Source organism: Drosophila gunungcola (assembly GCF_025200985.1).
Source record: "Drosophila gunungcola strain Sukarami chromosome 3L unlocalized genomic scaffold, Dgunungcola_SK_2 000005F, whole genome shotgun sequence".
In the NCBI taxonomy this organism is placed as follows: domain Eukaryota; kingdom Metazoa; phylum Arthropoda; class Insecta; order Diptera; family Drosophilidae; genus Drosophila; species Drosophila gunungcola.
In genome coordinates, this window is record NW_026453180.1 from 3,642,862 (window position 1) to 3,669,925 (window position 27,064).

Below are 27,064 nucleotides of genomic sequence, written 5' to 3' on the forward strand. Positions count from 1 at the left end.
TAACAACTGTTTTTTTATCCAACTGTTATCTTTATTTTTCATGATATTTAAGTCTCTTTATTCTATAAAATGTGTTTTTTAAATCAGAATAAATCAACATTGAAAAAATGGATAACTATAGCTTTACGATTTTAAATTCTCTTACTTTTATAATTAATGATATTTTAAATTAACAATACAATACAATACAATACATTATAAAACTCTTTTTAAAACTGCTGCCAAACTTTGTATAAAACCTTTTGATATAAAAGTTAGGTTTTTTTTATAAAATTTAAATAAGCTATTAGACTAAATAAATATTTTTGTTGTATTTCGTTTGTAACATTCCGTAGAACTTCCTGGGAAAACCTGCTGCAACTGCTTAACCAGCGGGAGCAGAAGCTCCATGCCGCCGGCGAGATTCACCGCTTCCATCGGGACGTGGCCGAGGCACTGTTCCGCATCCAGGACAAGAACGCTGCCCTCTCCCAGGAGCTGGGCAAGGATTTGAACTCCGCCTTGGCGCTGCTCCGCAAGCACGAGGGCTTCGAGAACGATCTTGTGGCCCTGGAGGCCCAGCTGCAGGTGCTGGTGGAGGATTCGGTGCGCCTGCAGGCCAAGTATCCATCGAATGCCACGGCCATCGCCCAGCAACAGGACAAGGTGGTGGCCGCCTGGAATGACCTCAAGGAACGATCGACGGCCCGTGGCGATCGCTTGGCTGCCAGCTCCGATCTGCAGACCTTCTTGACCGACGTCAGGGATATAGTTTCGTGGTCGGCCAACCTGCGTGCTGCCCTCCAGGCGGAGGAGCATGTGAGCGATGCCGCCGGAGCCACTGCCCTGAAGATCCAGCACGATGCCATCTATGGGGAGATTGAGGCCCGGGAGGATAAGTTCCGGTATCTCAACGAACTGAGTGATTCCATGGTCCAAACGGGGCACTATGCTGCGGCGGATGTGGAGGAGAAATGCGCTGCCATGTTGGATGAGCGCCAGAAACTGCATGCCGCCTGGAACAAGAAGAAAATCATGCTGGAGCAGAAGATCGATTTGTTCTGTTTCCTGCGCGATGCCAAGCAGATTGATAACCTCTCCAGTTCGCAGCAGGCGGCCTTGAGTAGCTCTGACTTTGGCCAGACTGTGGAGGATGTGCAGAATCAGATCAGGAAACACGATGAGTTCGAGCGACTTATTCAAACGCAGGAGGAGAAGGTGGCTTTGCTGCAGGAACATGGTCGCAAGCTCATCGAGCAGCGTCACTACGACAGTGCCAATATACAGACCATACTCCAGGGAGTCCTGGGCCGTCGCCAAAAGGTCAAGGATCTGTGTGCCGTGCGTCGCTACAAACTGGAAGATGCCTTGCTGTATGCCAAATTCGTTAGAGATTGCGCTGAGGCCGAATCCTGGATCAATGAGAAGCAAAAGAAGCTGGAGGCCGATGCGGCCAGCTATGCCGAGGTCACAAATCTCGATGAGAAGATCAAGAAGCTGCAGAAGCACCAGGCCTTCCAGGCCGAAGTGGCTGCCAATCAGGGCAGGATCCAGGAGATCCAGGACACGGGAGTGATTCTGCTAAGCAAACAGCACGAATCCTCGCCGGAAATCAAGCTGGCCATTGAGCGAGTGCTGCAGGCCTGGCAGGGATTGCTGGCCGAGCTGGAGCAGCGTGGCCGAGGGCTGGAAGAGGCCCAGGATAGCCTGGAGTTCAACAGTCAGCTGGACAAGATCGAGGCCTGGATCCGCGACAAGGAGATGATGGTGCAGGCCAGCGATACGGGTCGCGATCTGGAGCACTGCAATGCCCTGATGCGGAAACTGGACGACGTGGATTCGGACATGCGAGTGGACGACCAGCGGGTGAAGCACATCAACCAGCTGGCCGACAAGCTCATCAACCAGGCCCAAGTGCCGGCGGATACCCAGAGTGTGGACAAGAGGCGCAAGGACTTCAACTACAATTGGCGACAGCTTCAGGGAGCCCTCAATGCCTATAGAGCGTTGCTGGGAGGCGCCAACGAGATCCATGTCTTCAATCGCGATGTGGACGACACGGCGGAGAGAATAGCCGAGAAATCGCTGGCCATGAGCTCCACCGACACGGGCAGAGATCTGGCTGCCGTGGAGGCTTTAATCCGCCGGGAGGAGGCCCTCGAACGAGACATGTCCGCCGTTAAGCTCAAGATTGATCAGCACGAGACTGCTGCTGACTTCCTGATCAAAAAGTATCCCGAACGTGGTGCCCAGCATATTGAGAGGAAGCTAGAGGAGCTGCACAAGTCCTGGGGCAATCTGCAGGCCTTGTCTGTGAAGCGACAGAGCATCCTCAACGAAGCCTATTTGGCACACAAGTTTGTGTCGGATGTCAAGGAACTGGAACTCTGGGTCAACGACATGATCAAGAAGATGAACAATACCCAGGCACCTTCCACTATCAATGATTGTGAGACCCAATTGGAGTTGCATCAGGAACGTAAGGTCGAGATTGAAGGCAGGGAAGAGGCTTTTGCTGGACTAAAACAACAAGGTGATCAGTTGACCAACAGACCGCAACAACAACAGCCGGAGAATGTGAAAAGATATCTGCTGGTGCTGGAGGAACTGCACCAAACTCTGAACGAAGCGTGGAGCGAAAGGGCCAGGGATTTGACGGAGGCCCATCAACTGCAGCTTTTCAAGGCCCAAGTGGAACAGGTGGAGATCTGGCTGGCCAACAAGGAGGCCTTCCTCAACAACGACGATCTGGGTGACTCCTATACGGCCGTGGAAAGACTGCTGAAGAAGCACGATGCCTTCGAGCAGCTACTCCATGCCGATCACGTGGACACGCTGCAGAAGTTTGCCAATAGCATACTGGAGGGTGAGCCCAAGGATGCGGATTTGATACGCGAAAAACTGGCCTACATACTGAGGAGGAAACAGAAACTACTGGAATTGTCAGAGGAGAGGAAACAGAGGCTCATCCAATCGCTGCAATTGCAGGAGTTCCTGCGCAGTCTGTACGAGATCGATCGCTGGCTGGTGCAGAAGCTGCAGGTGGCCCTGGATGAGAACTACCGGGAGCCGAGTAATCTGCAGAGCAAGATACAGAAGCATGCTGCCTTCGATGCCGAGCTATTGGGTAACTCACCCCGCGTGCAGTCGGTCATACACGAGGGCGAACGCCTCATTCGAGGTGAGCACTTTGCCAGGGATGAGATTGCCCAGCAGGTGCAGTTGCTCGAGGGCGACTGGCTCAAGCTGAAGGCAGCCTCGCAGACCAAAAAGGACAAACTGCAGCAGGCCTACGATGCCTTGGCCTTCAGCCGGAGTGTGGATGAGTTCAACAACTGGATGGATGAGGTCGAACTGCAGTTGAGTAGCGAGGATTACGGCAAGGATCTGGCTGCCGTCAGCAATCTCCTGAAGAAACACGAACGTCTGGAGGCGGATGTGGCCCACCATGGCGAGCTGGCTGAGCAACTCAAGCTGAAGGATGAGCAGTTCTTCCAGGCGGATCACTTCCTGCGTCACGAAATCCACGAGAGGGCCACTGTCAGCATACGCAGATACAATACGCTGCACGAACCCTTGGGCATACGCCGCGAGAACCTGGAGGATTCGCTCAGCCTGCAGCAGTTCCTGCGCGATGCCGAGGATGAGCTGCAATGGCTGGCGGAGAAGCAAGTGGTGGCAGGTTCCCAGGATCTCGGCACGAGTCTGCTGTCAGTGCAAGGTCTGCAAAAGAAGCATAACTCCTTGGAGGCGGAACTGACCTCACAGGAACCCTTGATACAGGCTCTCCTCCAAAGGGGTCAGCAAATGATCCGCGACAATCACTTTGCCAGCGAACAGTTGCAGTACAAATCGGAGTTGCTACAAAAACAACTGGTTCAACTAAGAGATTTGGCTGCCATCAGACGCCTTCGCCTCTTGGATGCCGTCGAGAGTCAGCTCTTCTATGTGGAGGCCAACGAGGCGGATGCCTGGATGCGCGAAAAGCGACCAGTCTTGGCCAGCAGTGACTACGGTCGCGATGAGGTCTCCGTTCAGGGTCACCAGAAGAAACTGGAGGTCCTGCAGAGAGAGCTCACTGCCTTCAAGCCCTCCATCGAAAAGGTGGCCAAGTTGGCCACTGGCCTGATCGAACGCAATCACTTCGATAGCTCCAAGATCGGGGAGAAGAACGGGCAGGTGGGTCAGCAGTACGAGGATCTGCTGCGTTTGTCCAAGGAGCGCGAGCTGAGATTGGGCGAGTGCAAGAAGCTGTTTGAGTATTTGCGTGAGACAGAGGAACTCCACGAGTGGGTGGGCGATCAGATGGCCGTGACCGCCAGCGAGGATTACGGCGAGGATGTGGAGCACGTGGAGCAGCTCATACTGGCCTTTGAGTCCTTCGTCTCCAACCTGAATGCCAACGAGGCCAGGGTGGAGGCCTGTCTGGAACGTGGCGATCGTCTCATCCAGGAGAACAATCCCTATCGCAGTTCGATTAAATCCAAACGCGATGAAACCAAGCAACTTTGGGAGGAGCTCAAGGATCTGGTGCATGCTCGCCAGGATGCCCTGGCTGGAGCCAAGCAGGTGCATGTCTACGATCGCGTGGCAGATGAAACCATTCAGCTGATCAACGAGAAGGATGCCTCTTTGATCTCCGAGGATTATGGCCAGGATTTGGAGAGCATTCAGGCCTTGGGCAGAAAACATCAGGTGTTTGAGTCCGAGCTAGTGGGCATCCAGGGTCAAGTGGACTCTGTCCTGGCTGAAGCTGTTAAGCTGGGCGAAATCTATCCCGATGCCAAGGAACACATTGAGGTCAAACGCGATGAGACGGTGGAGGCCTGGACGGATTTGAAGGAGAAAACTGGAGCCAGGAAGAACAAACTCAGTCAGGCGGAGCAGCTGCAATCCTACTTCGATGAGTACCGCGATCTGATTGCCTGGATCAACGAGATGCTGGCCAAGATCACGGCACCCGAATTGGCCACCAGTGTGGCGGGAGCAGAGCTTTTGCTGGCCAGCACCAAGGACCATGACACTGAGATACGTGCACGCGATGAAACCTTTGCCAAGTTCGCCGCCAACGGGCAGCAATTGATCAAGGAGAAGCATTTCCTGGCCCATGAAGTGGAGGACAAGATCAAGGTGTTGCAGGCACGTCATGAACTCCTCAAGCACACACTACGCAAACGTCGTGAGATATACGAACTCAATCTGGACACGCAACTCTTCCTCAAGGATGCCGAGATACTAGAGCAATGGATCAGTAGTCGTGAGCCACAGCTCAAGGATGCCAAACTGGGTGACTCCATACCCCAAGTGGAGGATCTCCTCCGACGGCATGAGGACTTCGAAAAGACAGTGGCCGCCCAGGAGGAGAAGTTCCAGGCCATCAAGCGGATAACGCTGCTGGAGCAGCTCTTCCGCCATCAGCTGGAACAGGAGAAGATCAGCAAGCTGCAGGAGAAGGAGCGTCTGGAGAAGGAGCGACTGGAGCAGCTGAAGCAGCGGGAACTGCAGCGTTTGGCGGACGAGCGCAGGCGAGCGGAGAAGCAACATGAGCACCGCCAGAATGCGGCCTCCCAGGAGAAGACGCCCATCTTCTCCTCGCCCATGGTCACACCGGCCCAAACCAGCGGCCCACAATCTCCGGTTCCCGCCCAACTGAGGCCACCATTCGGAGACGAAAACGAGCATTTGGCCCTGCAAAAGTCGAGCTCAAGCGGCATGTTTGGCGATCGATTGCGTCGTGGCTCGGCCGATGCCAATGTCAAGCGGGCGGAGAGCATGAAGGTGCAGCCCAAGCAGGCCAAGCGTACGCCGTCCTTTACCACGAGGAGACGGGCTCAGTCATTCCGGAAAAACCAGAAGGGCGAGGGATTCGATTTGCCGCCAGTTGAGATTCAGGGCACTCTGGAGCGCAAGCATGGCCTGCAATCCGGCGGAAAGAAGGCACCCGTGCGATCCTGGAAGCAATTCCACACCGTGCTCTGTGGCCAACTGGTGTGCTTCTTCAAGGACGATAACGATTTCCTGCAACAGAAGACGGCCACTGCCCCCGTGAATATCCTGGGCGCCAAGTGCGAACGGGCCGAGGATTACACCAAGAAGAAGTACGTCTTCCGGCTCAGATTGCCCGACGGCTCGGAGTTCCTCTTCGAGGCTCCCTCGCTGGACATCTTGAATGACTGGGTGCGCAAGATATCCTTCCACGCCAGTTTGCCGCCCAACATGCAGCTCCTGAGCTACGATGAATCCATGAAGGTATGATCGACTAAGCTTTTATAGCCTCTCAGTTTCAGCTCTTAGCAAGAGCAAAGCACTTTAATGTGCTTAAATTAAAAGCAAGACTTCCTCTTCTAAAGAATTCGCATTTAATTTATCTTCAAGTGATCAAAGCGCGATTTCTTTATGTGTTCGCCTATCTTCTCCTCAAGAATTCGCGTTTTTTTGTTTGTATAAAACAGCAAACATATTGGTATTCCTCAAACACACATTTTAGTGTAAAATAAACTTTTAACTTAATTTGAAAAAGAAAAAAAATCTTAAATAGAGAAAACAAATATTCAAAGTCTATTTAAGAGTGTCTTTCGACTTAATTTTTCATGGGGTACTTAACTAAATTTTGAAGTACACTTTTTTGGAAGTTTTGAAGATGCGGTATATAGTACTTATAAAATATGAATATTAATACCTAATTTATTTTATCCTAACAGCAACAGTCGAGCAGTTCTCCGGACATCAAGGTGACCAGCAGCGTGGATTCGCCAGTCAGCTCCCGCAACTCCTCGCCCGATTCCCAGCGTCGCACCAGTGGTGGCCAGATCCTGGATGGCACGGCCACGCCCCAAATGGCCTTCCTGCAGCGACAGATGCAACAACAGCAGCAGCAACAGCAGCAGCAGTCCCAGCCCAGTTCCCCCAGTTCACCCACCGCCGGATTCGATCAGAAGCCCCCAATACCGCCCAGAGGAGCGCCTCCGGTGGCCAGCCATCGCCAGAGCCAGGAGAATCTAGTAGTGATGCGCAATCGCCAAAGTTCCTCTGGTAATACTATAGTGAAAAAACCTTACCGGTTTTAAAAAAAAAAGGGATAACCCCTTAAATCAATTGTTATTAATACATAAACTGTTAATCCCGCCTAGACCTGCAACAATCCGCCACTTTGCCCGCCGGTTTGACTGGAGTCCAGCAGAATGGGAGCAGCAAGGATGACAGCGCGGTGCTGACACGCAACAGCGAGGCCAGACAATCGGGTGAGTACTCCTAAATGGGTGGGATGACCATGCCCATTGTGCCCAAGCCATTTGTGTCTCTGTCCATACACCTCGACCAACTCAATCCAACTCCACATTCAACCAATCCACTCACATTGTACAAATTGTCCTCCAAAACGCAATGCCGTGTGTGTATTAGATAATCCGCCGCCATTGCCAACGACGATGCCACCAGTGGGTGGCCAGCATCATCAGCATCCCCAGCATTCCTCCCATTCCCATCAGAATACGACTCCAAATCAGGCGCAAGTGCAGCAGCGGATAAATGCCTTCAATGCGGCGGCAAGTCAGCAAAGTCAGCCGGACTACTATAACAACAATGCTGCGAGGCAGCAGCAGCAACAGCAACAACAGCAGAGGATTCCCTCGGGCAGGATCGACTCCACGAGGAAGTTCATCGAGATGGAGGCACAGAACAACAATGGAGGTGGCAGCCCCAAGAGGAGCACCATCAACTATTCCAGCAGTGGAGCCAGCAGCAATGGCAATGGTAATGTGAAGCTAGGAAGCGGGACTACTACGATCACCACCTCAACCACCTCGACCACCACCCATCACCATCAAGTGACCTCCAGCAGTCGCACTGTGTGGCATCTAACCTCATTATCGCCCACCTCATCGACCAAATCATCATCAACTGGGGGCTCCGGGGCCGGGGAGCCCACTCATGCCATCAGTAATCCAAGCTACATGGGTCTGCATCTCAATAACAATAACGATTCAATCGGAATTGGACTCGGTGGTTAGACGAAAACTCATTAATCCTAACAATCTGTATAAAGTACCTTTTGTACTTAGTCCTAAGTGTATTTTCGGTTTTTGGCTGATCTCTGAATGTATATCTTTTATACATATTTCTTTACCCTGAATGCATGCCTGTTTTGTGGAAAAAAGGTTCCTCAACTTTCAAACCGGTGAAGCTAACCCGCCGATCCTATCTGCGCACGAGTTTGCAAAGTATTTCTTTGGGTTCTATATATACTATACCTTATGTTAACTATCCCTTGTATACAATTATATAACTCAAACATACTTCAATAGTAAAGATTAAGAATTTAATATATCAAAAGTTTTTGGATCAATTCAAGTTAACTAATCCTTGTATAAAATTATAAAGCTTAAAACCATCAATACTTCTAAATCAAGTTTATAAAAGAATAATACTCCCAATACCATATCTTCTTTCCTTATAAAAATAATATTTCTAATTTTCTTCGTTTAAAAATTAATATTGTACAAATTAATTCAAAACTAATAAATGAAAATGAATTCAAATTATATCAATGTAGAATAATTGAATAAACAATATAATCTAAAAACTAATATTGTAAAAATGATAGTTTTTATAATAATCATAATTTGTTCTTGTACTTTTTTGAGTCTATCAGAAACCCCCCAGAACTTTAATTGAAACATAAATATTGTTTTGAGTTATATTTTTTAGGTGTTATCCATAAGTGATCTTTCCTTTTACATCTTTTCTTTTTCATATTTATGTGATATATCAATTTTAAGATATTTATGCTAAGAATGGAATCCTATTGCCTGTCCACCACACTCTATGTTATGCTCCACTCCAAAAACACTCCTCATATGCATGATTCATTCTTGTGTTTGAAGATAATCCGCCACTTACACCTATTTTTATTCTATACCACCAGGCTGGGGAAATACACGCTTTGAGAGCAACCGACCCGTGTCCCTGCAGCCCGACTCCATTAGCTTTTCGCGCGTTTCGGCGGAGAGTTCCAGCGAAAGCGAGGCCCAGTCCATATCCTCCGTGTCCGGGGTGAAGGGCAGCAGCAAGGGATCAAAGGAGGAGCGCCGCAGCGGCATGTTCCGCATCTTCGGACGAAAGGGCGACAAGGAGAAGGAGAAGGACAAGGACAAGCGCCGGTCGAGTCAAGTCCCGCCACAGTGAAAACATATCGCAACTTCTGGACAATTGAAAGGAGCATTGTTTTTGTATTTTTTATATACACCTTAATTATTTAATTTGCATCCGCCCAGGGCAAACAAATTAAAAAAAAAGAAAAACAAACCACTAAACGAAACAAGAAACGAAACGCAAAAGTTGAAAAATTAAACGTGTCTACTTAAAGCTAAAGCGATAAATGAAAGTATAAAAAAAACATTATATATATATAAAGTCAATGTTTTAATTGCATTATAAAATGTATCTGTAAGTTTGTTCGTTGTATGATTAAATTTAATTTTCGTAAAACAAAAAACCTTAAACAATAAATACTATACATATTGTGAAAACAAACCTATTACTTTTTTATTTTACGGAGTTTTTGGTGATTACATTTAGAAGTCTAGTATACAAAAATTGATTGTTATTTTGAAAGGTCTAAAAATAAAAATACCTATTTAAAAGATTATGTTGACTTGGTAAAGTTCTACTATAAACGTTTAGAAAACTATATAATATATATATATGAAGCATTGGCTATATGTCGTTAAAGTGTAGACATGACAAATACTTACTTATATTAAATATTTTACTTATTTCCCCCAAAAAATAATTATTATTGACCATAGCAACGCCAATAAAAAACATAAGGTAGAATGTCATATCTCGTTGAACTCGTTATTTAATTTCAAATCAATTGGCATACAAAACAAAAAATCATTTTTTTTTAATTTAAAAAAAAAGTGAACTACCAAATAAAATATATTTGTTGTAAAGTGAAAAGGATGGCAAGCAAAACTACTAAAAGAATGCAAATAAAAACATTTTAGGCATGTTATACCTCGTTTTAATAAATTGGCTTTCAAAACTATAAACAGTTTTTTAAATTTAAGCAAAAAAATAAAACTTGAGGCTTCTTAGCTTAGCTCTTCAGCTGTTCAAACCAGTTTATCGCTTGGTTGTGTAAACAAATTTACACAAATCGTATTTTTGCTAAAAGTTTTTATATTTTCACGAAAAAAATTCAGATCATATTAATGCTCTAAAACAAAATATACCAAAGCTCCAGAGGTGAAATTATTTACATTACGGATAGAATTCGACTGTCTGAGTATTTAAATTTTTAAAAATATTTCTTTGCTGATAATATTTTTTTCAAGTCTAGAACTCAGCGATTGCCATTTATGAGGGTCTCTAATCTAGTCTGCGATTACGTGGGATTTTCCCCATACGCTGACCGAAGCTACGCTTCATATTTTAAAGTTCTTATCTCTTTCTTGTTTCTTCTGTTTTAGCCTGGGCTTTTCACTGCAATTATAAAGGCACTTTGAACCTTGTGTTGTTAATTTGTTATAATCTCAACAGGTTGTTGCCTATTTATAGTCAAATCTGCTTGATTAAGACAATAAGAGATGGTAAATTATGTTTAAATTTAAATTCTTGTTAATCTATAAAAATAAGTGTGGCAAATAAATGCCCCATCTTTTAAAAGTATGCCTCAGCGGGACTGTTAGTCATCTTATCTGCTTCCCAGATACATTCCGGAATCGGTACATCCCATTTGTGTATGCAAATTTGTCTGGTGCGAAATTAAATAAGTAATTGTTGTGGGTTCCTAAACATAGCTTTGTATTCCGCTGTGGTTCCAGATTCATTCAATTAATCTATTTATTTTTGCCCTGGTAAATAGATTATTCTAGATCTGGATGAGTCCAGTTACATTTGGCATAATAAGTAAAAAATAATAAATAAAATGCTTTCTTTTTAACTTTAAGTTTAAATAGTAAGTTTATGAGCATTTTATCGTTATAAGAAGCGGAAGGCAATCTCCCTTAAAATTATTCTTTTAAATGTGAGTACACATCCATCATCATGTGGTTGATCTATTGCGTATATACCCGACTTTGCTTTGGCTTCGGCTGAGCTGCTCGACTGAGAGATCGTGGCACTATATAAGCTCCTCCGCGAGCGCTCCAAGCCATAAGTCGCTGATATTTCAACAAAAAAACATTCCCCGAGAACTGTGCCAAGATGATGCAGATCAAGTACTTGTTCGCCCTCTTCGCCGTCCTGATGCTGGTGGTCCTGGGATCCCAGCAAGCCGATGCCGACTGTCTGTCCGGAAAATATAGGGGTCCCTGTGCCGTCTGGGACAATGAGACCTGCCGTCGAGTGTGCAGGGAGGAAGGACGAGGCACTGGACACTGCAGCCCCAGCCTCAAGTGCTGGTGCGAAGGATGTTAAGTCCTCAGTAATATTCTATAAAATCCCTTCAGCAACACAATATTATACCCTGCAATTATGAACGCCTAATAAAAAACCCAGTGTACATTAATGCACCAGTTCTTGTAATCTAAAAAAAATAAATAGCTACCTGGATTTAAAAACTTGATTTTTTAAATATTTTGAACATTATTTCACAACAAAATCTTAAAAGAAACAACTTAGAACCTTTAAAAAAAAAAACAAAAACAATTTGGATCTTATTTAGGAGCTGCCATTGTAATTATTAAAAACTTATCGCCTAGCACAAATTGCCTTGAGTGACGAGTGAATTGCTGACGAAATATGTTTGGAGCCTTCATATGCGTTTAAAAGTTGGCTAGGTAATGATTATTTACATTACTTTACGAATATTACTTGTTTTTTGAACACAGATAAAGTTAAGTCATTTAAAACCAAGTTTAAAAGAATGTCGCTTCTTGGTTATTAAAAAAAGAAATAATCTACCGGAAACTTTCATTCCAAAAAACTGTGTAAACAATTACTTAAAGTTTGTAGTCATTAGTAGATTATACAACTTCAAGTTTGCAGTCATTAGTAGATTATATAATTTTAATAAATATTGTTTACTCCTTACAAATTAATTTTTATAAAACAGCTAAATAGCTACGACACATAACATTAAGTTTTAAATGAGTTTTTCAAGTAAATAAATTTTAGCTGTCTCGTTAAATTAAAATCTTGAAGACTTTATTTAAGTTTCTGTTTGACACCCCAATAAAGTACAATGTTGGATTATATTTTAAATCAGTCTTTAGTCTTTATTTGATATCTGTCCTTATACAAGTCTCTCTCCTAATCCTTTCTGTAATGAGGAGCTTTCCAACTGCATTCGGTGTCCAAAGAGATGTCCAGATCCTGCAAAGAAACAGAGCAAACTCCCTAGGTCGGTCCGGCAAAGTGTTTGAGTGTTTGTCGGCGGTCAAAAGCTCCGTGAAAAGCGTGAAAATGTGGCAGTCATTGCGTGGAATCGATGGTGGGGAATTCGGTGACCAACTACAGTGGGTCAAACAGTTCGATTTGCTACGGTTTGGATTTCTATGGGGCCAAAGGAAGCCAGAGATCGAACTCCGGGCCAAAATGTAGGCGGATGTGTGTCTGTTTCTGGGATACACAGTTGCGCTCAAAATAATAGTAGTTTTTTAGCTTATGGAAATAGCAATCGAAAATAGTTTGGAAGCAAATATGGAAAATCTTTTGTGTATAACATTTTCGTGAAGCTAGTACTTTAAACTAAATGGGACAAACATAAAAATACGCATAAACAAGGAAAAGGTTAAATATTAAAATATTAAAGAAAAAAATGTTTTTAAAATTGTTAACTTAAAAAATAAAACATATGTTCAAATATTCGTCATACCAGAGGAACGAGGATTTATGGTTATTTTCTTAAATTGTTATAAAATCTTTTACAGTGAGAAGTGAATTTTAAGGATTTAATAACAGTTTCAACTAAAATTTTATTTTGATTACTAGTAAGTAATCATTATGAAAAACTAAAAAAAAGTTGTCTATGACTTTGATCACTTTACGTTGTCCCACTACTATTATTTTAACCGCAGCTGTACATATATATATATGGTCTTCTGTCGGCAAGACATGTAAGTGTGTTAAAAATGATTGCATTAGTTTTATACACTACGTATAAGGAAGCTTATAGATCGGATCGAAACGACTGGACCCTCGTCTCTGAAGGTAGGTAGCAGTGAGATTATTACTCATAATCCCCATTTAGAGCCAGGCTCCATTTAGGTCTTTGAAAGTCATTGATTTTGGGCTGCTTTTGCTTCTTGTCCAACTCTCGCTTTGGAACTTTAAGGGCTTTTGGGGGGTGTTGGAGAATATGGGGGCTTTGTGTTTGGGGTTTGGCACACACGATACACACATCACTGATTTTGATCACTGATCTCTTGTTAACTTAAGTTCGTTCATTGTGTTGTTGGTTGGTCGTCTCTTTAAAGTCTCTTTCTCTCGCTCTTTGGATATTTCTTTTTGGTTTTGGTTTTGGGTAAATAAAGTTCACATTTTCTCTCTTTCATTTTGTATTTTTTTTTGTGGTTTAAAATATTTAATTATTTTGAAATTTGCTTAAGTCGTAAGTTTATGTTTAAATCATAGTGTTGTGGGTGGTGGGGGTGTTTTGAGGTGAGCGGGATAGAGAAAGATTGGGACAGAGAGTTGTTGTATCGACTCTAGACGATAGCTGGTTTTCATATAGGTCTAGGATTTTGCAGCGGTTTTATCATACTTTAACTTTTTCGCTTATACCGTAAACGCATTCAATATTTTCACACACGCGAGAGGATTAGGATTACACTTTCCGATTCTGATTGAAGCGATCGCCAGCAGGAGCACGATCTCAAGCTTAGCGCCTGTTGTCCCGATAGCTTCGCTGGCCACCGCCTCCGCCACGTTCGCGATACGGTCGCGAATCCCGCGAAGATCCACTGCGATTTCCGTACTCTCGTCGACGAGCGCCCGCGGATCCATTGTTTCCGTCCCGATTGCGATAGCCACCGGGTCCACCCATGCCGCCGGCGGATCCTCCACCTCCTCCCATGCTTCCGCCTTGCGCTGCCGCCTGGGATCCAGCTGCTCCGCCTGCTCCTCCATTGCTACCGCCATTGGCCGGGCCGCCGTAGACGGGAAAGCCCGGCGGTGGCACTGTGGGCAGGCCGGCGTTCTTCCAGGCGGCAAACTCCTCGTAACTGGGCGCCTTATCGAAGCCCGGAGGTGGCGGCCGCTGAGGAGGCGGATAATCCGGCAGGGGCGGTGCACCCGGTCCATCGTAGTACCGCACCGGTGGCGGCAGCTGCTCGTACATGGCGGCCGCTGCTCCCGGTGGCAGGGCACCAGCCGCTCCCGCGCCACCAGCTCCCGGCATGGGCAGCTGGGCAAAAGGAGGAACAAAGGGCAACGGTGGCAGCTGGCCGTGCATGTTGCGCATGTAGTCCGCCACGTAAGCCTCAGCGGCTGCAGCCGACGACATGTAGCGCTCCCACGATGGCATGGCCATATCGCCGGATCCGCCAGGTGGTGCTCCACCTGCTCCACTGACCATCTGGCGGTAGGGAGAACCGCTGCGCTTGAAGCCACCGCCCGGCGGAAGGCCCATGCCATGATGATGACGATACGGCCGATGGTGCGGTGGTCCGTGGTAGCTCCGCTTGTGACGCATCGGACCCAGGTGGTCGTGACTGGCGCCCCGGCCTCCACCACGTCCGCCGCCTCCTCCTCCTCCTCCGCCGCCATGTCCCCTGGAGGAGAGACTTCTCGGCGGCTTGTAGATCACATGGATGCCCTTTTCCCGCATCACGCGGGCAGTCTCCTTGGATTTCTTGAGTATTGGTGTGAGTTCGATCAGCTCATCCTCGGGAAAGAGGCGGCACAGCTCGCCACCGATCTTGGGCTCAATCTCCTGGCCGTCGCGTCCGATCTTCACCGGCTTGCCCTCGTTCCAGGTGTTGTGCAGATGCAGGGTGGCGTTGAAGGACAGCTCCTTGCGGCAGATCCAGTCCAGCTCGATGACGCCGCCCAGCGCCTTGGGCGAAATGCTCGGCGGGAGCACCCAGGCCACCTGGGGGATGTCCCGTCGGGAGGGGGCCGACATACGGGCAAAACCTGCAAATTTACCTGCAAGCAGAATAATATTAAAATGAGGGTTGAATTGGAGTTGAATAAAGCTAACTAAATTAAATATAAGAATATCATTAAAAGCAATACTTCAATTAAGTAAGCAGCAAATATGGTAGTTTCTGCTGGCTTATCAAAACAAATACAAAAATTAAGTTAAAGCTAAGGAGAAAAAGCTTCTATATTGTTTAACAAGGAAGCAGGTTAAAAATAATGATTTATGTAAAAGATTGAAGAAAAAATTATAATCATATTTTCCCTTAACAATAAATTTACTTTATATCAGTATAGTTAAACCATTTATGAAAATAGTTAAGGGTAAATTAAAACATTATCTACAAATTGCAGGAAATGTGTTAACTATGCTTTACAAATTAAGCTGGTGTTGTTCTTTTCTATATCATTATAACTTTAAAATAGTTTTAACTACACATTATAGCAAGGAAGCTAAGAAGTTTAAAAAGTTTTAAAGTAGATGGGGAATATTAAATTTCAGCATTTATGTAAAGATTTAAGGGGACATTAAAAAAATTGTTTGTTAATTGCATTAAATTATTAGTATTACCCTATATCTTTATAATTTAAGCCATTATGTAAAGACTTTAAGGGTTAATTAATAAGGGAAACATTTAGAAACATTGGTCACTTGTTACATTAACTTCACAGACGTCCCTCACCAAAGTAAGCTTATCTCCCTACACCATTACAACTTTTAACCTACCACTCTCATTGACCGAGAAGATAAGCAGCACATTTCTGGCCTCCTTGAAGGCCTGGTTAAGATTGGCGTCGTTCTGCGGCAGCGTGGCCCACACGCTCTTGCTCTTGGACAGCTGGACGTTGTCGCTGTTGTTGGACTTGATGAGAAAGAATCGCGTGTCGCGGAACAGATAGTTCAGCTTGGTCATGTAGTCGTAGCCCTTCTGAGAGTGTGACTGACCAACAGAATCCTTCTCCGGCGTGGAGCTCTTGGAACTGGGTTTCCCGCGACCATTGCCACTGCCGCCTCCATTGCCTCCGTTCCTTTTATGCTGTGTGCCCGAGTCCGAGTCGGAGGACTCGCTATCTGACTCCAGGGCGGGAAGAGCTGGTTTCTCATCCTCGGCCTCGCTAAGATCACTCTTGTGGCCGCCGGAATCGTTGGCATTGGAGTTGGGTTTCTTGCTGGCCCGCGACTTCTTTGCCGGCGGCTGGCGTTCCTCGGATGGCGGGGATTTGGCCTTCGCCTTATCGGATGAGGACTCTGAGGAGGCAGAAGCCTTCTTGGATTCACTGCCAGTGCGCTTCTTTTTCTTGCCGCCATTCAGCTCCTCGGGAGTGGGCTCCCGCTTGCCTTTGCTTTTGGATGACGCCTTGGAAGACGGTTTGGCCACCACCGCGGGTTGAGGACTCTCCTTCGACTGCTTCTTGGTCGTCTTCCGCTTGCTACTGCCCACCAACGAGGAAGTGGCGGTGCTGACCGAACTTATGCTCGGTTCCGAGTCCGAGGAATCCCCTGCATTGGACTCGGAAGCCTCACTCCTTGTGTTGAACTCAAAGTCCTGGAGCTCCTCGGCGATGTCCGCTTCGTTCTCGTCCAGGCCCAGGTGCACTGCATCCAAGTCAGCCATTTCGCGCATCGGCAGCGTTGGTTTACCTGTTTCGGATGTCGCAAATCAAGGGAATCCACAAAAGTCCAGGATTCAATGGAGCACCCACGCACACATACACAAACCAAGAAAAATATAGAGAAAAAACGCCGATCGATCGGCCAGGTGAGAAATGGTCGTTAAAATCCGGTTAAATCAACACTCACTGGCTGCTCTTGGCATTACTTGCGTGGACACCGGTGTAGCGCCACTTATTATCCACTTTTCACCGCAATAAACGGGCTTTAGAACGCGAAATTACACCAATTTTACAAGGTTTTACACACAAATTCTGCGTCACAGCGGCGATTAATTGGCGATGGCGTCAGAAGAGTACGACTATATGTTTGAAAAGCGGCGACTATCGCGGCAACTACCGCGACTATCGATAGGCGGATGCGGCTAAGTGAAGAAAATAGCTAGAAGTAGCTAGATTTTTTAACAACTATTAACCATTTCTTTTTATCCTAACTAATGCTTTGTTTTTTGTTTATTATTTGATAAATTCAATAACTCAATAAATAGTGTGTGGTTTATATTAATAAAAGGCTTGCTATTATAAATGCTGCATTTAGTTATTCCTGTTAGTTCCCGTCAAAAAAGTCTGATTTAGCTAGAAAACAGCCAAGTAAGCTGAACCGCGCTGCCGATTAAGTTATCGAAGCGAGGTAAACAAAATGCATCAACGGCAGTTGGATTTTTCCGGCTTTTCCGCTTTCCCTGCTGGACGACAGCGATCTAGAGCCACAGAGATGCTATGTGCCAACTGGGGAGGATCCTCCAGGTTCAGGATGGTGCCGCTGCAATCTTTCCGATGGCAACTACGCAGTATGTTGGGTTACTCCGCGTGCCGGCAGTGAAACTTGTTGCTTCTTGGATGGAGTAGTCACCTCCTCGTCAAGATTTGTACTCACCAATCAGCGATTGGTGCTCCTGGAGCCACTAAAACTGGTACCCTGCCTAGAGAGGATACCGTGCGTGGTAAGTGTAACCCAGGAACTGCTCCAGCGTCCTCAGGTTTCTCTGGAGGATCTGGAGGATGATGTGAGGGTGTTTCTGCGCCACCTGAAGCTAACAAAGGGGTGCTCCGTGCAACACAGACGACTTGCCCAGTTGGGCATCGCCAGTGTGGAGATATTTGATGCTCCTGGAGTTGCGGATAATGAATGCTTCGAAGTAGCCCGAGATGTTGAACTGCTCCTTGTGGACACGCGTCTGGAAATGCCCTATCCTTTGGTTTCCACCTCTAAGTTCCTGCTACACAGCTTTGAGCAGGCCTTGGAGGATTTGGAGCAGCTGCTGGAATCTGCCAAAAGCGGTTACTCGCTAAGATTTCCCACCACATCGTTGGTTGTGGGACCTGTGGGCAGCGGAAAAAGTCGCCTCCTTGGAGAGTTCGTGCGCCGCCATAGCTGTAATTGTTTCTACATCACAGCCAGCCAGGTGCTACGCTCATACCCAGGAGAAACGGAAGAGGAACTAAGGAGGATATTTCAATCTGCAGAAACTTTCAAGGAGCAGCTGCGTCCTTTACGTAAATATCATCTTAATATATTTATATACATTTCTAATGTACACGTTTTACCACTTTCAGTGCCCATTGTGATACTCATTGAGGATCTGGAACTGCTCTGCCCATCGACAAGTTCTGCTGACCCCAAAAACTCTGGTAATTCCCTGCGCATCTCCGCTCAGCTTTTCAAACTGATAGATGCACTGCCTCAGGGCATTATTTGTGTGGCCACCTCTGGTTCCCCAGACTCCCTGCATGAACACGCGCGCAGACGTTTTGTGCGGGAGATATCCATTGAGATGCCCAGCGAGGAGCAACGCAGACAGCTCGTGAAGCAACTCTGCCAACAACATGAGCTGGAAATTACGGAGCATCTACTCGATCACATGGCCAGAAACACACAAGGCTATGTGATGGCGGATCTAACGCTCCTCCTGCGCCGCGTGCAGCAGGAACTGCTGACAAAAGAGGACTCCAATGTGGAGCAAGTCTTCCGCCAGTCGCTGCTTCGAACTCAGCCAAGTGCCTCGCGAGCCACAGATGTGCGGGTGTCCAAAATGTCGGCTGGTTTCGAGGTTATCGGAGGAATGGAATCCCTGAAACGCACCTTGCAGGTCTCCGTTTTAGCGGGCTTAAGACAGAGTGCCGCCTTCGCGCGCTTCGGACTGACTCTGCCCAAGGGAGTGCTGCTCTATGGACCTCCGGGATGTGCCAAGACCACCATTGCCAAGTGCTTGGCCAAGGAGGCTAACATGACCTTCATTGCCACCTCGGCGGCGGAAGTTTACTCGCCCTATGTGGGCTGTGCCGAAAGATTTATTTCGAGAATATTTGACACGGCGCGAAAGAATGCGCCTTGTCTTATATTTCTGGATGAGATTGGTAGGAGTATAATTAATCCCTTAAGTCAAACATCACCATTAATCTCCCTATATATTAGATTCCCTGGTTGGCAGAAGGACAGTTTCGAGTGGCGGAGGTGGTGGCCAAGTTCAGCTGAGGATTCTCTCCACGCTGCTCACCGAAATGGATGGCATTGTGGGTGGTGGCAGTCAGCAGCACATACTGGTGGTGGCGGCCACCAATCGTCCCGATATGATTGACGACGCCTTGATGCGACCCGGTCGCTTCGACAAGCTCATCCATGTCCCAGCCCCAGATGTGGAATCTCGTCTGGCTCTGTTGCAACTACACGCCCAGAGGATGCCCTTTAATGGGAATGTGGATCTTGTGCAAATTGCCTCCCTCACTGAACGTTATTCAGGAGCGGATCTATGTAATCTCTGCAATGAGGCTGCCATTGAGGCTTTCCAGCGCGATTTTGAGGCCACCGAAATTGAGCTGCAGGACTTTGAGAAGGTTTTGGCCAAGCAGAAATCCTCGCTCACGCAAAGTCAAATAGATGGCTACTATAAGTTTGCTTATAGGTTTTTGTAAAGTAAACTCTTTTTGGAAGCTAAAGGTAATCCTAGAGTTATTTTAAAAATTCCTTGACAATCAATTCTTCAGTTCTGATTTTAAAATAGAATTTATTGTTAACTCTTCATTTTAAACTGCAATTTATTGTTAATTCTTTTTAAATTGAGATGCTTTAATTTATACAATTTGAAGGAATCCACTGCTATCTTTGCAGATTTATACAGGTACTTTAAATTTGCAAATTGACTTAATTCACATTTTTGAGATGGACTATAGACATAAAATATTAAATGAATAATTTTTATAAAAATGTTAAAATGCAACTTAAGAAAATATTTTTAAAGCTTTGTTTATTTAAAACAAATTATCCAGAATCAATATAAATTCTTTTGTATAACGAATTTTTATGACCAATTCAAGTGAATGTTTCAATCGATAAGTTCACGGTATATATTCGATTGCAGTTATCGCTTATCAGCTGTTGCAGCGATAACTCACAGCGGTTTTAACAAAACAAAGGAAAAAAGGGGAAAAATTAACGCAATTAAGTTAAGCGTAGTTAAAAAGCCTAGATAATCGTCAAAACACAGAAGTGAGTCACGGAAAAAGCTTTTTGGCCACATTACAATGGCAAGTATCCCCAAAGATGCACAATTGCCGCCGAGCTACGAGGAAGTAATGAATACCACCTCCTCGCAAGGTAAGAAAATAAACATTGATAAATATGAAAGTAAAACCCCGGATTTATTCCAGATTCCCGGTTGATTGTGGGCGTACATCATGGAGCACCCACTGCTCCGCCCCCGAACATGCACATGCCCACTTATGGAGCTTTCGAGACGACGCCGGTTAGTGTGGTGATTCAGCCCCCTCCGGTGGCTATGCCCACGGAGATCATCGTGATTGGAGGATGTCCGGCCTGCCGGATTGGCTATCTGGAGGACACCTATTCCGCCTGCGGCCTGGTCTGCGCCATCTTCTTCTTCCCCCTTGGAATCCTCTGTTGCTTGGCCATGAAAGAGAAACGCTGCTCTAACTGCGGAACGGTTTTCTAGAGGAGATTTCCCAAACAAATCACTTGAAAATACAAACCCCTTTGCCTTCGGGAGAGAATTACCCAATAACCAACTACGAAACGGTCTTCTAAATGAGATTCTCCACAAATACACCTAAAAATGTAATTCCCTTGGCTTTTAAGAATTTCGAAAAGGCATTGTGGAGGACTCAACCCCCGGAAATCACACGAAATTACATGCCCTTGGCTTTTGGAAAGTTTTTTAGAGAGGACAACCCAGTAATTAACAGGGTTTTCTTGAAAAGATTGCCCAAAAAAATCACATAAAAAATCGATACCCCCTTTACTATCAGAGCCGGCACCTGTGACCATTCCCTTATGGGGACTGTTTTTTATGATATCACAAGTTCCAATACTTTTGTTATTGTTAATCATTAGCTCACAAATCATTAAATATTATGTGTAAATATTAATCATGGCTGTTTGTGGTGTGCCCCCGATTTCCAGTCACTGTCCGGCTATTTCATACAAAGAGAACGGTCATGTACAGTACAATTTGCCTAAATCAGACCCTAAAATTGTATTTTATAGACATTTAATAAAACAAAATCGTGATTTGGCATTATAAAAGAGTGTGCAATAATCATAAGTCTTAAATCAGAAAAAAATGTTTTTATTAAAAGCAGAACAGCTATATTCTTATATTTTGCATGGCAAGGATTTTATTAATTAAATTTTATTTTCAAAAGTTAAATAAAAATTATATATATAATTATATTATATTATATAAAAATTATAAATGCCTAAACTAAAAATTGGGTGGGAGAATGAATAATGTACTATAAATTTTGTAAATATGTTTTGTAGTAAGATTTGAGTGTGCAAATTCCACTGATAAAAGTTCTTGTAATAGTGGTTTTACTGTACTTCTTTATATAGTACACTGTAAGCGCGCTTCCGTTAAATTCAATTGAAATATAATGGAGGGCGGTTATGAATTACGCCCGCGTCCGTATTTTCAATGTTCTTTGCACTTTGCCGCGTAAAACTGTAAACAAGTGGAGTGCTTCAAGGAAAAGAGAAACAACCCGAAGATACCTTGTTGAAATCTTTTAAACAAATGAAAATATTCCTGTCATATTAATAAAGGCTTGAAATAATATCTAAGAACACATTTGTTGTGTAAATTTAAAACATATTTAAATTTTAAATTTTAATGTGAAAGTGATATTTTAAAATGTAATAAATATTTTAATATTTGTTTTTGATTATGCAAATTTTTATAAAGCTTATTAAATTAATTTAATTCCTTTAAAAACTATAAATAATTGAAAAATTGGTTTTTCGATTTGATATTTATATTAAAATCACATTCAATTTATTCTTGGGAAGCTTTATTTTAAATTGTTAAAAAAAATTTTTTATATAAATAAATTAACTTGTTTTCCATGATGAAATTTATAAATTAATTTTCATTGAGACTTCCTTAATAAAATATTTGTTTATATTGATAGTCATTTTGAGTTCTTATGAATTAAAATTGTTTTAAAATCTAAAAAAAATTGGTATAAAAATAGATAACGTAAAGAATATATACCCCTCTTTCAGATTTCATGGGCACAGGGTAGCACAAAAAATTCGCCGGCATCTACATCCGCCGTGTCGGCATCTTCGAGTCAACAGTCGCGAAATTCCTTTGCCGTGGACATGACCAGTGCTCGTCTCCTGTTCTCGCTGCTGATTCCATCGATTCTGGCGGAGGCAGTTGCTCCTCCACGACGACCCAATGTGGTGATGGTGATCTTCGATGATCTGCGTCCAGTGATGGGGGTTTATGGAGATCCGCTGGCCAGCACACCGTATCTGGATGCCTTCGCCCGGGGAAGTCATGTGTTTACAAGGACTTATAGTCAGGTGAGAATCGGGGGTTGGGTATTGTAATCCGTATTATAAAAACTCTAGGATTGCTTTTAATTTTAAAATGATTTCCAATTATACTAACACTACAATCTTACCTATAAAATTCATTGAATATACATTTTTATAGATTAGCATTCGAGTAAAAGAAAGAAAGAAAAAGAATTCGCAGTATAATTGTTTTAGATCATGCTTTATTTTTTATTTTACATTAGTCTTATTTATTTACAATTTAAATTTAAATAAATTACTAAAAAGCCTTACAATAAATTGTAATATAATTTGTAATTGTACTATCACTACAATCTAATCTATAAAACACTTTCAGCAATCTCTGTGTGCACCCAGTCGAAATTCCCTGCTCACGGGTCGGCGTCCGGATACCCTACATCTTTACGACTTCTACAGTTACTGGCGTACTTTTACCGGAAACTTTACCACTCTGCCGCAGTACTTCAAAGAGCACGGATATTACACCTACAGCTGTGGGAAAGTATTCCATCCTGGCCTCTCATCGAACAACACGGATGACTTCCCGCTGAGTTGGTCAGCTCCGGCATTTCGTCCTCGCACGGAGCAGTTTATGAATTCCCCGGTGTGTCCCGATAGGGAGGGCATTCTCCGGAAGAATCTCATTTGCCCGGTGGAGCTGCAAACGCAGCCGTACAAGACATTGCCGGACATTGAGTCCGTGGCGGAGGCTTTGCGATTTGTGGGGTCCCGGAAGTCTAACAATCGGGAGCCCTTTTTCCTGGCCATGGGTTTCCATAAGCCACATATAAATTTTCGCTTTCCGCGGCAATTCCTCTCCAGATTTAAACTTTCCCAATTTTTCAATTACACGGAGGACAGTATGAAACCACCAGATATGCCGGCAGTGGCCTGGAATCCCTACACAGATGTTCGTGCCAGAGATGACTTCAAGCACTCGAATATATCCTTTCCCTATGGACCGATTTCCAGACATCAGGCTGCCCAAATAAGACAGGGCTATTATGCCTCGGTGGCCTATGTGGATGATCTGTTTGGCAAGCTAATGGGAGGATTGGATTTGGATAATACGGTGGTGGTTGTCCTGGGAGATCATGGTTGGTCTTTGGGCGAACATGCCGAATGGGCCAAGTACAGCAACTTCGAGGTGGCCCTCAGGGTTCCATTGATCATCAGGAGTCCGCAGTTTCCACTCTCGCAAACGAAGTACCATCATGGCATCACCGAACTTCTGGACGTCTTCCCCACTTTGGTGGATCTGGCCGGGCTGCCCGAGTTACCCAGCTGTCAGGACTCCCAGGAATTGACATGTGGCGAGGGCAAAAGTCTATACCACCAGCTAATGGGATTGGGCACAGGTAAGTTTATATATTTTTGAAATTTCTTTATAACTGATATATTACTCTGTTCTAGATGATGACCATGTGGCCCTCAGTCAGTATCCCCGCCCGGGAATGTTGCCCACAAAGCACCCGAATAGCGACAAGCCCAAGCTGCGAAATATCAAAATCATGGGATATAGCCTCAGAACTGATATTTATAGGTATACCATGTGGGTGAGATTCCATGCCCAAAACTTTAGCAGAGGTGAGTATTGCAAAAAAAATAAATACAGTTTATTTTAAAACTAAATGTTACTAAATTAAGTAAATAAACTGATACAAAACTAGTAACTATGAATCTTAAATTTGATGTATTTTTAAATTAAATATAAAATGATAATATTAATTAAAATGCATATGAATTTGGATAAATGTTGTAATAGTTCGCTGATATTAGATTAAGTTTAAGATTAAGTTTAATAAATTTATATTTAAATTTGAATCAAATTTTAAAGTCTGTTCCAAAAATAGTCAAGTGATATATATATAAAACATTTTGATAAAAGATCCAATACAAAAAAAAACGGAATGGATAAGAAATAAAGCGAAAGAAATTTAAAACGCGTATATAATACTTAAGGTTATGCTTTCAAAGCTTTTACTGCAATACTACAACATTATAATTTTTTTATTGTTTAGATATTTTACATCTTTTTTACAGGCGTTATTCTATTTACAAACAAAACCTTTGAAGTTCAGAGGCCTTTTTTTAAAAATGAATTTTAAACTCAATCTTTATTTTTCTTTTAAACAAGTTGTTTTACAATTTACAATTACAATTAAAATTTGACAGAATTTATTAACTACACATTCCTTTTTTTTTGTTATAAAAATTGTCAATTGTTTTTTCAGACTGGCACGATGTGTATGGCGAGGAGTTGTACGACCATCGATTGGATTCTGGAGAGGATCTGAACCTGGTGCCCCTGCCCGAGTTTGATGATGTGCGCCAACGACTGCGCCGGCGTTTGATGGATCTCGTTGGCAGCTAGTGGCGATCGGAGATCGGAGATCGCAGATCAGAGATCCCTCCCTTCCGAATCCCTCTGATTTTGAATACATTCATAAGCAATAAAGGCAGCGCGACAAACGATCTCGAGACGGCGAAATATCTTGTCGCCATAATTGGAATTTAATACTTCCGGTTGGGCAACAACATTTTGCGAGACGCCCAGACATGCTGCATATTTTTCGCTGTAATTTCTGCGATGCCCCCATCTTTTGGAGACCACCTCCCTGCTCCCCACATTTCCAGCTCACCAGATCTCCTCAATAACAAGAAAGGAAGCAAACTTTGGCAAACCGAAGTTTATATACCCTAGCTGCTATTAAAAAAATTTAACATTCTACGTTTCGGCTTTTAAGCTAAGATTTTCCCTTTTAACAGCCGATTATAATTAAAACATTTTTTTTTAAATAGTAAGCATAACTATATGTCCAATTGGATTTGTATAAATTGAAAAAAAAGCTTAGTTGTAATTTTTTTTATTATTTTCCGAAATAATAATACCCTGAAATTACTGAAATTATAATACCCCCTGCAAGGGTATACAAATACAATCCGATCCGCGCATGCGTGACTGGTGTCCATTGCCTTTTTGGCTTCGTTTTTGTGAATTTTTGTGAATGAAATTTCATTCAACGTTGGCGGCAAGCGCGTCTCGCTGCGTTGGCGTCGGCAGCGACGTCGACTCCCAAATCTGGAGAGGATGGGGAGATGAAGAGGAAGAGCAAGAGGAAGAGGAGGAGGAGGTGGCCAGCGGGAGAGGGGAGTGGGGTGTGGGGCAGGCAGCTCTACGTTGGCGACTCTTTTCGAGCTTTCATTTTCGCTTTGGCGCGGTTTGTTGCCAGGCGAGTGAAAATCAAACACAGAAAGTAATATAGTATAGTTTATAGTTTTTAATAAAATATTTAAGAGGAGGCAAAAAAAAATATTTTATTTAACAAAAAAAATGTTTTTTAAAATTATATAATTCTGAATTTGATTATATAAATTAAAGAAGTTCCGTCACGGCTTACAATTTTAAGTTGAAGAGGCTTTTGTTATACACATATTTTGATTTTTATTATTAACAATAATTTAAAAAAAAATCCTTTTAATAAAGGGGTTTAAAAACAGGCAAAGATTAAATTAGACAACATTTTTCTCTGTGCACCACCGAGTCTGGTAATTAAATCTGCAGCCCGCTGCTTGATCGATGTGATCTCCCTTCCCCTTTTGGACAGCCCCGCCCCCTTAACCCCCTGCCTTAACGTTTGCGTTAACGTTAACCCACTCTTTCTCTGCGTGCTCTCTAATGTGCATATTTGGTGTGGGCTGCGCTTTGGGTTCGCCATGTGGGCCGTCTCTCTGGAGGTGATTAAACTGCATTTTGGCAGCACTTTCAAACATTTCGAAAAATATGTGTCCCAAAGAAGGCGGGGCCATATTGCAACTTTATGATTTTTGTCATATTTCTCGAGACTTTGTGGCTTTTACAATTCCATCCATTCACTAATTTTGGTTGTATGTCGTGAAATTGTTCGTTAATGTCGTGAAATTTGTTGCAAAAAAACTAAAGTGTAAGGCTTTCAATTTGATTTATAAAAAGACATAATTTTAGATGAATTTATTAATTCCATTGAAAATTCTTGTAGATAATTTGGTTTTGAGAGAATGGAGATTTAATAGTCAACTATTCATTTAAGAATATGAGTGCAATATTGGTAATATTAATATTTCACTATAGTTTATTGTTCATTTGTTGTAAGTAGACAAGATAATAATACATTAATTGATTAAATTAAAAGCATTAATTTTGGTTGAATATTGTGAAATTTTTTTGGAAAGAAAACTTGTGTTTAATCGATTTTGCGAATGAAAAGTCATATTATACATTTATTGATTAAATTATTGTAATACATTTGTTATTTATTGTTATATTTGATTAGCTTTCTTAGATATTCTTATTTCTTTGTATTATTTTTTTTTTTTAAATTATGCTTTCTGTAAAATGTTTTTTTTTATAACAGAACGGAGTTTTATAGGCAGCTAGCTATACACTTATGCAAATGGATGAGTGCAAAGTTGGTAATAGAACTATTTAAGGTGTGTTTTCTGCCCCCTCCCCCCTCCACTGGTAATATT

At 43.6% G+C, this 27,064-nt stretch overlaps 6 protein-coding genes across 12 annotated transcripts in view; 5 read left to right on the top strand and 1 right to left on the bottom strand.

Annotated features, from left to right (window-relative positions):
- LOC128259274 (spectrin beta chain, non-erythrocytic 5) overlaps positions 1–9,510 on the top strand; it is a 35,737-nt gene extending 26,227 nt beyond the window's left edge. For 3 of the 7 annotated variants that reach the window (XM_052991569.1, XM_052991570.1, XM_052991568.1), the window contains 5 exons: positions 336–6,228; positions 6,681–7,011; positions 7,110–7,220; positions 7,381–7,731; positions 8,903–9,510. In XM_052991569.1, coding sequence (XP_052847529.1) covers positions 336–6,228; positions 6,681–7,011; positions 7,110–7,220; positions 7,381–7,731; positions 8,903–9,162 — 6,946 coding nt within the window. In that variant the 3' untranslated portion in view covers positions 9,163–9,510. Of the gene's footprint in view, positions 1–335; positions 6,229–6,680; positions 7,012–7,109; positions 7,221–7,380; positions 7,984–8,135; positions 8,199–8,902 lie in introns of all 7 variants that reach the window. The other 4 variants (XM_052991566.1, XM_052991567.1, XM_052991572.1 and 1 more) reach the window with 4 other exon arrangements.
- Positions 9,511–11,124: 1,614 nt separating this feature from the next.
- Positions 11,125–11,491, top strand: LOC128259281 (drosomycin). Its single transcript, XM_052991581.1, has one exon. The coding sequence runs from the start codon at positions 11,188–11,190 to the stop codon at positions 11,398–11,400; it is 213 nt and encodes a 70-aa protein (XP_052847541.1). The 5' UTR covers positions 11,125–11,187; the 3' UTR covers positions 11,401–11,491.
- A 1,986-nt stretch (positions 11,492–13,477) lies between these two features.
- LOC128259275 (YTH domain-containing protein 1) lies at positions 13,478–17,026 on the bottom strand. Its single transcript, XM_052991574.1, has 3 exons — positions 16,868–17,026; positions 15,794–16,708; positions 13,478–15,072 (listed from the first exon to the last, which is right to left on the bottom strand). Exons 1-3 carry the CDS (start codon positions 16,881–16,883, stop codon positions 13,805–13,807), a joined length of 2,199 nt encoding a protein of 732 aa, XP_052847534.1. The 5' UTR covers positions 16,884–17,026; the 3' UTR covers positions 13,478–13,804.
- A 336-nt stretch (positions 17,027–17,362) lies between these two features.
- LOC128259276 (transitional endoplasmic reticulum ATPase) lies at positions 17,363–19,650 on the top strand. Its single transcript, XM_052991575.1, is given in 4 exon segments — positions 17,363–17,398; positions 17,400–18,234; positions 18,295–19,095; positions 19,154–19,650. Coding segments are annotated over 4 exon segments (2,154 nt in total). The 5' UTR covers positions 17,363–17,377.
- Positions 19,545–25,062, top strand: LOC128259278 (iduronate 2-sulfatase). Its single transcript, XM_052991578.1, has 5 exons — positions 19,545–19,675; positions 22,256–22,561; positions 22,893–23,913; positions 23,969–24,142; positions 24,790–25,062. Exons 1-5 carry the CDS (start codon positions 19,616–19,618, stop codon positions 24,927–24,929), a joined length of 1,701 nt encoding a protein of 566 aa, XP_052847538.1. The 5' UTR covers positions 19,545–19,615; the 3' UTR covers positions 24,930–25,062.
- LOC128259279 (brain protein I3) lies at positions 20,100–21,383 on the top strand. The gene is made up of 2 exons (XM_052991580.1): positions 20,100–20,332; positions 20,386–21,383. The coding sequence occupies exons 1-2, from the start codon at positions 20,260–20,262 to the stop codon at positions 20,685–20,687; spliced, it is 375 nt and encodes a 124-aa protein (XP_052847540.1). The 5' UTR covers positions 20,100–20,259; the 3' UTR covers positions 20,688–21,383.
- Positions 25,063–27,064: the final 2,002 nt, after the last annotated feature.